The 8245-nt window shown below is 48.1% G+C and overlaps 1 protein-coding gene across 1 annotated transcript; it reads left to right on the forward strand.

Annotated features, from left to right (window-relative positions):
* Positions 1–4606: 4606 nt before the first annotated feature.
* Positions 4607–5542, forward strand: LOC123623620 (olfactory receptor 1361-like). The gene has a single exon (XM_045530950.1). The coding sequence runs from the start codon at positions 4607–4609 to the stop codon at positions 5540–5542; it is 936 nt and encodes a 311-aa protein (XP_045386906.1).
* Positions 5543–8245: the final 2703 nt, after the last annotated feature.

Below are 8245 nucleotides of genomic sequence, written 5' to 3' on the forward strand. Positions count from 1 at the left end.
GAGGAGACTCAGGGTGAGGGAGGACCTGATACAGGAATAGCCCCTTGGAGCAGATTGGTCCTGGGTGACTGAACAGAGTCAGCCATGTATCAAAGGCACTGAAGAGAGCTCAGGTCAATGGGCAGCACCCGGACTTCCAAAGGAGGAGAATGGCCAGAGTAGTGGCTCCTGGCAGTAAGAAGCCCAAGGAGGCAGCTCTAAAGACCCAGGCTTTTCCTGGGGATAGGAAATGTCTCAAAGGTAAAATTAACTGAGTCTGAGCAAACTGGCAGGGGTCAAGGCCAGGGGTACAGCTTCTGGGAAGAGCATTCCATGACCAGGAGCCCTTCCTTTGGCAGAGCCCGTCTGGATCCTGGGGTAACACACAGAAGTCAAAGATTAGTTTGGTTGACAGAATCTTAGGTTTTGTTCATATCAGCATGCCTGGCTGATGGCACCATGACACTAACTTATTACATGCTTCTCAGATCTTGGTCCCAGAAAAAACTTTTATAAATAAATATTCACATAGGAATGAATCAATTTTATAAATATATTTGATAAAAATGAATACATACTGAATATATTATGGAATCATAGATTAATGGACTATTAGAATTTTGGAACTCATGAACTTTTCTTTCCTGCCTCTCCTTATTGCTTTGATGGACAAACACAGAAAAATTGAGTGTCCAAGCTCAAGCAACAAGTCTATGCCCTAAAATGAGTTCCCCTTACCCTGACATATCTCTCAGCCCAGAGACACAGGAACAAAGCATATTTAGTGTGTGTGTCTAATGAGGAGCTGTGGGGAATCAACCCTAGGGTCACCCAAACTTGGCAACTAGTCCTGCCCTGATCCCTGTGGAAATCCCGATGTCCAGGGATGGACGAACCTATTAATTTGCTCCCAATCATCCAAGCCTGGCCCGGGAGAGCCACAGGGTCTCATGCTAGCTGTCCTCCAGCGAGAACAGGTCCCTCGATCCCCAGCCCCAGCTGTGAAATTCCCACCATCCAGGGTCCAATGCGGAGTCTACAGAGATGGGGATTCCCTGAAAGTATCTGACAGCAGCCAGGTAAGAAGGGCTGGGAGAGCCAGTGAGGGCACAGTCACACCCCGCCACAGACAGATCCGCATGGACACAGGCGCAGAGACCGACATTTGGGAAAAGAGACCCACTAAATCCCTTTGCATCTAACCACAATGCAGAGCAGGGAGCATCTCTTGGTCTGCCTCGTGCGAGCTTCTCCCGAGCAGGATGTGCCGTCCTCTGCGGAAGAGGCGAGCACGTGGCCACGGAGGCAACAGAAAGGGGAGCAGTGGAAAGGCAAGGAGACCAGGGGGCTTGTGGTGCTAGGATCGGTGACTGCAGGCTCCTAAAGAGCTTGGCCAGAAGCTCAGAGCCAAGAGCCACTCTTCCCCCAGCCCAAAGACGGATTCTCTCAGACCTCCATGGCCCTCCATTCCACCCCTAAACTCCACCTTTGTGCCACATGCTTCCCCGTGTTCATCCACTGTGGCCTGTGACCACGTAAGGAAGCTGCCCCAGGGGAGGCTACTTGGATGCCACGCGGAGCCGCACGGAGGGGTGCTGGCTTGGGCCGGGTCCAGGGCCTGAGCAGCCTTAGTTTCCAGGTGCAGGAACATGAACGCTCAATGCTGCAGATATGTCCGATGTCTCGCCACAGTCACTCGGCGACAGACTCACAAGAGATGAAAGCAGGACAGCAGCCCTCAACATGGCTAAGTTGTAGCACCCGAAGGTCATTGCACTCTCTCCCTCTGAGGAAGCCGTGTGGTAAGTTGAAGCCAAGTCCAGAGGCTGGGTGGTGAGTGTCCACTCGGAGTAAGAGGCATTTACAATGTGACCCACTCACCGGGAATCTCAATGTGTTGGGGTTTAAACCATGAAATAATAGCATTTGTTTCCTAGTAACTAATCACTGGCAGCTTTCATAAAAAAAAAAATGTCCTGGCCAGACGCAGCGTTTTCAGCATCATGCATTATAAAATCGGTCTCAGTCAGAAACATCCGCAAACGTCAGACCCTCCTGCCCCTCTCCCGGTGTTTCCTGGCTGCAGGATGGGGTGGCGGGGACACGGCTTGAGCCTCGGGCACCTGCCCGCTTTCCTCCTCTGGAGCCCGTCTCCGAGTGGGGCCGAGGAGGGGCACCGGGAGGCGCCGACTGCCCTCCGCCGCGTGGGGAAGCTGCCCTCCTCTCCCGCCGTCCGGGCCTGCCGGCGTCCCCGGCTGGCCGTGGCAGGAGTCCGGGCTCCTCTCCGAGCACTCCCCGCAGAGCGCTGTCCGGGAGCCCCTCTCCGGGAGGGGCCGTGAGGTGGCAGACCCGGGGTCACTCAGCCCGCCCTGAGAGCCCCGCGCCAAGGGCGTCTGTGCCGCAGGGCGCGGCGCGTCGCGGCGGTTCCCGGTTCCTCACGGTCCCCTCTGCCTCGGGGCGGCCGGACGTGTCGGGCCAGGCGCCTCCCGCGGGGCCCCCGGCCCGCGCCCCCGTGGCGGCCCTGCCAGCGCGCGGGGCTTCTCCGCCAGCTCCCCTCGGCTCTTCTCCCTCTTCTCCGCTCGGAGAAGACGACGTCGGGTCCAGAAGTCCGTCGGCTCAGGGACGTCCTTGACGCCAGAGAACCGGGCGGCGGCGTCCCCGCCGTGCGAGCGCCTCCCGTCTTCGCAGGGATTGCGCAGAGCTCTCCTCCCGCGGAGCTGGGGGCAGGCAGCCCTCTTTCCTCTCCCGGGGCTGTGACGGGAGGCCTCGGCTTTCCCCACAACCACGGCTCTCTCCTGCCTCGGTCCTCAGCGCGCTGACCCGAGGACGGGAGAGGGCGGCGGCCTCGCGGGGCCGGCCCATCCGGCAGACGCCGACGGGAAGCGGCCGACGGTGACGCGGCGGCCCTCCCGCCGCTGAGTCCGCAGTACTCACAGCTAGTTTCCCTGTGTCTTCAACTTACCCGCCGTTCACAGACGGGAGGAAAACCCACTGCCAGCCCGCTCTAGCGCTTTCCCCTTCCGCTGCCATTGCCGTTATGGGGGATTAAGACCAGGCTCTTCGGGTCTGCTCTTCGGGGTGCAAGGACAGAGGCGCACAAATACTGCTGAGCGTTTCCCCTGATGCCACGCCTAGCCCCAAGTCCCACCTTCCACGTGAATCAGCCTCTCCCGGGAGCACCCGCCTTCGGTAAAACTGGACACAGCCTAGGACCCTCTTGCCACCACGTAATCTGTGCTATAATTTGTGAGAAAATGACTTCAGATCTTACCGATTTTACACGGGTTTTGCCGTTCAACTCTCAAGATGCCAGGACTCTTCGCTGTCGCCAGATGATCTACATCCTACAACCCGTCTCCTAAAAGTACCGTCTATACCACCTTCCGCCCGAAGCAAGTTGAGGGGCCTGGGCCTTTGCCCTCACCAGAAATGCCATCTCCTCTCTTGTCTATTCTCCAAACACTGTGAATTCTTGTTTATTATCCAAACACTGTGAATTCTTGTTTTTCCCTAACCCACGCCCCTTTAAACACTGTGACCTCTTTAAGGATTACTGAAACCACAATGTTTTGAAATAGTATTGATTTCTAAATGCTGGCATTATGGTTTAGACATATCCCGTGATTTTGCTCTCTATAAATCTCTTCTTTCCCTTCTAAAAATAATACTGGGTCCTAAACCTAACTGATTTTCTTATTTTGTCTAGCATAAGGCGGAAAAGAAGTCTCTTAGCAGAACCCTGCACATAGAAACCTCACCAGCATGCTTAGCTCAACCAAGCCAACAAGGACGTTTTGATGCTGTGCAGTTCCTAGGTTGTTGAGGACGAACCATCAGGGAGATCCTTCAAAGCCTACGAGCAGTAAAATCCTGGCAAAATGTAAGAGACCTAGAAGGAATTTGAGGGAGTTGTATAAAATAACACTTCATCAAGGTAAAGGAATTTATGACCTTGAACAAATTTCTAAATGTCTTTGTTTTTACTTTTTCCTTCTGCTAAACGAAGCTACTTATATCTACCTGGCAGATTTTCATATGGATAAAATCAGAAAATGCACATCAAGCAAGAGCACAGTGCCTGGCACTAGGTTAACCAACAAATGGTAGCTAATCAAAATCTGGAATCGAAACGAGGGAGGAATGTAAAGAAAGGGTTTTTTCTCTTTTAGGACTGCTAAATGTTATGGATCATGTCGGTTGGGGAATGTCACCTAAACTCTGAGTCTCTGGTACTTATTCATCACTCATAGGATAAACAGAAAGAATGTATGTGAAAGTAATTTGTACATACTAGCTGTTTAGTAAATGTTAGCTGAGTATAAATTAAACTGTATGTAGTCAAACATAATTAAACATTATGAAAATGAACCAGCTACTGATGTCAGTAAAACTAACTCCATGGAATTATCTAACATGGATTAACTCTCAAACAAAACAAAAACTCCACCATAAAATTTTGCTCAAATGATGACATGTTATCACCAGGGTCATGTAATTTTATATTTGAAATGATATTAATAAACCTTGGATCTGGTGTCCTTAAAAATGGCAATCTCTAAACAATGGATGGAGCCCAATAAACTAGATCTTTCTTCTAATCACATTCCCCCCCCCCCCCTCCACAGACATGGACAGAAACAACCAGACTAGAGCCACAGAATTCCTTCTCCTGGGACTCTCTGGGCAGCCAGAGCAGGAAGAGGTTTTCTTTGGGTTGTTCTTGTGGATGTATCTGGTCATCATCACTGGGAACATGCTCATCATATTGGCCGTCAGCTGTGACAGCCATCTCCATACGCCCATGTACTTCTTCTTGGCCAACCTCTCCTGTGTTGACATCTGCTTTTCATCAGTCACCATCCCCAAGATGCTGGTGAATCACATGTTGGGAAGCAAGTCTATCTCTTACGTGGGATGTATGACCCAGATCTACTTCTTCATCGCTTTCGGCAACATGGATGGCTTCCTCCTGAGTGTGATGGCCTATGACCGCTATGTAGCCATCTGTTGCCCGCTCCACTACACCATGAGCATGAGGCCCAAACTCTGTGTCCTTCTGGTGGCCATGTCGTGGGTCATTACACACCTGCATGCTCTTCTACACACTATTCTCATGGTCCAACTCACATTTTGTTCCAACAATGCTGTGCACCACTTCTTCTGTGACCCTGAGGCTATTCTAAAGCTCTCGTGTTCTGATACCTTTATCAATGATCTGATGGTCTTCACTGTGAGTGGATTGATATTTCTGACGCCATTTACATGTATCATTGTTTCATATGCTTACATCTTCTCCACTGTACTGAAGTCGCCATCTGTCCGTGGGATAAGGAAAGCCCTGTCCACATGTGGATCCCACCTCACTGTGGTGTCCCTGTTCTATGGGGCAGTCCTGGGGGTCTATATGCGCCCTTCATCCTCCTACTCAGTTCAGGACACGGTGGCCACTGTCATCTTGACAGTGTTGACACCACTGCTCAATCCCTTCATCTACAGCCTCCGGAATCATGACATGAAGGGAGCCCTAAGGAAACTAACTTTTAGGAGACCAGTTTTGTCATGATTCTACAATTGGTAAATTTTAGAATTGAGAGAACTGAGAACAGAGAGACTGGGGCCCAATAGCTGCAAAACCCACCCATGACTAATTAGTGATGTGTGATCATGATCATGTTTGTGAATATGAGGCTGATGAGCACTCATGCATCATAAAAGCATTTATCCCTTATCCATATAATGAGCTAATCTTAGGACCCTCAGATACAGATAAAACTAGACTGAGGCCCAGGTGCAATTAGGTGATTGATACAAAGTGACACCTCATTGCATTTTTAAGGGTCGATCTAGCAATGTTATAAGATACCAGTCACAAAAATTGTTTGGAAATTGCATATGCCAACTGAGAGCCACATATAGCAACTGAAGTTTCACCCATATCACCCCAATTATCTTATTGTGCATAATATTAAATAAAATAAGAGCTGACACTTACTGAATACTGTTAATATATTAAGGACTATTTCTGCGTTATCTTACTTAACTCTCACACAACCTCATGACGTGAGATCAAAAATATTCCCAATTTATAGGAGGAGGAAATTGAATCACTAGAGAGATTAACTTGCTCAAGGCTACAGAATTAATATTAGGGCTAGGATGGTCCTGATCATTTGCTCAAAGAGATCCAATGATTTTCTTTTTGTTGTTGTTATTTTTATTTTTTTGTAATTTGCATACAGTAAAATTGATCTCAAGGGGGTTGTATACTTCTGAGTTTTAAGACATATATAGGTTCATGTAACCGCCATAATTATCAGGATACAGAGCAGTTCTGTCACCTCAAAATATTCCCCAATGCTCCCCCCTTATAGTGAAAGTCTTCCTCCATTCATAACTGCTGGCAGTCATTGGTGTGTTCCCTACACTTAGAGTTCTGCCTTTTCCATAATGTCATATAGAAGGAATCATAATGTGTATAATCTTTTCACTCTTTCTTCATTCAACATAGACCCTTTGAGATTAATCCATATTGCTGCAGGTATCAATCATGTGTTCCTTCTTTCTTTCTCTGATCCTTCCATCGATGAAAGAATCCCTTCCTTTTTAAAAACTCTAATAATTTTGCATTTCACTCTCTCTGTTTTCTAATTATATTCAACTGATGTGCATGAAGCACTCAGTATTGTGCTTCTCCAGTTGGGGCATGTGAGTCACCAAAGGAATGCATCCTAATGTCAGTGGGTACTTGAAGTAACCTGATAAAGTTGATGCACTTTTTGGACTGTTAGTTTCATTTAAGAGGTGGCTTGAAATATAATAGACTATATGTTGGTGTGTAAATTTATATGACCCATTTGGTGTCATCATATTCTTCCTTGCACTACACATATCTTCACATACATCTCCTCCTCATTGTTACATTATGGGCTCATTTTGAACAAGTACCACAGTTCACACTTTGTGTCCTACCTACAATGTTCAGTTCAGTTTTTATTACTCTTCAATAAACATGAGTGAAAGAATCAGTGATGATGTGGTAAGCAAAGCTGAATGGGAGATTGAGAAGTGAACATTCCTAGATACCAAAAACCATAGCGATGCAAGGGGAAATTGGTGGAACTGAAGTCCCAACTAGGTTACTCCAGGATTTGGAAAGATTTCACAGTATGACCTCACTGAGTCTGGGATCTAGAGAAGCAGTAGGGCTGAATGGAAAGAGTTATGATTCAGAATATGGAATTCATTGGTCAATCACTCTTTTCCTCAACCTGTTATCAAGAGCCGGGTTTGAGGAGGATAGGAATGGAGGCGTGGCAGTGCACTTACTAGAGGGTACACAGTCAGGGGGATAATCAGTCTCTGTGCTCTATCCACAGCCTCCCTGGGGTTGATCTCAGAGTAGAATTCAACATACACCAAACTGGAAGGCCTGCTTGAAGAGGGAGAGGAAACCCCCAAACATTTGGCAGCATGGAATGGGTAGAAAGACAAAAGGGTGTCTCTTGCTCCCAGCCCTGGCCTTGGATGAAGTTTACGTGCTAATTATTTCTGCATGAGCCTCAGGCGGTTCAACTCCCTAGGATGCTTAACTGCCTGGTGGCTGAGGGCCATCTCTTACTCCTTTTCTCATACTCTGAGAATCCGCTCAAATGAGAGCTATGAAGGCAGAGAGAGGAAATGTGCCCAAATGCTGTACTGCAGAGGCCCGTGGGTATTTTCTGAGGTAGGGACTATGGAGTAGTGCTATGAAGGAGGATGTCGTGAGTTCCTACTTTTAATCAACTCAATAGTTACTCAAGAAACAAATATTTTTTCTAAGGTTTGCTGTGGGACAGGCACTGTGTTGTTACTGAGTTTAACAGGTAAGTTGCTGTGGTCACAGCTCCCTAACCTGGAGGCACTTGTACAACCTAAATCCATTACAAATTAAAAAGAAGCATCATGGCAGGCATCTGCCTTGGTCTCTGTCTAAGCCACATCTAAGCCCTCCAGATGTGTCATTTAGCAGACAGGTTGGACCGTCAGAGACCAGCTCTCCCGCAGCTGGGGCTCCCAGAATGCACCTCTCCCTCTTCCCCAAAGTCAAGTCCCACCCAGAACTAATTCACCATTTGGAGACAACTCTCCAGAAACCAAACAAAACTTAGGGAGAAAAGTTCAGCTTCAACTTAGTGCATGTTGAAATAAAGATTCACTCTTCACATCTCCCAGTGCAATTCATGGAATGTAAAAAGTGGGAAGAACATTGGAAATCAGCCAAGAGGTG

Source organism: Lemur catta, chromosome 18 (genome assembly GCF_020740605.2).
Source record: "Lemur catta isolate mLemCat1 chromosome 18, mLemCat1.pri, whole genome shotgun sequence".
In the NCBI taxonomy this organism is placed as follows: domain Eukaryota; kingdom Metazoa; phylum Chordata; class Mammalia; order Primates; family Lemuridae; genus Lemur; species Lemur catta.

What these genes read in the sequence shown, in the direction of transcription:
- LOC123623620 (XM_045530950.1), top strand. Translation starts at nt 4,607, where the DNA reads ATGGACAGAAACAACCAGACTAGAGCCACAGAATTCCTTCTCCTGGGA.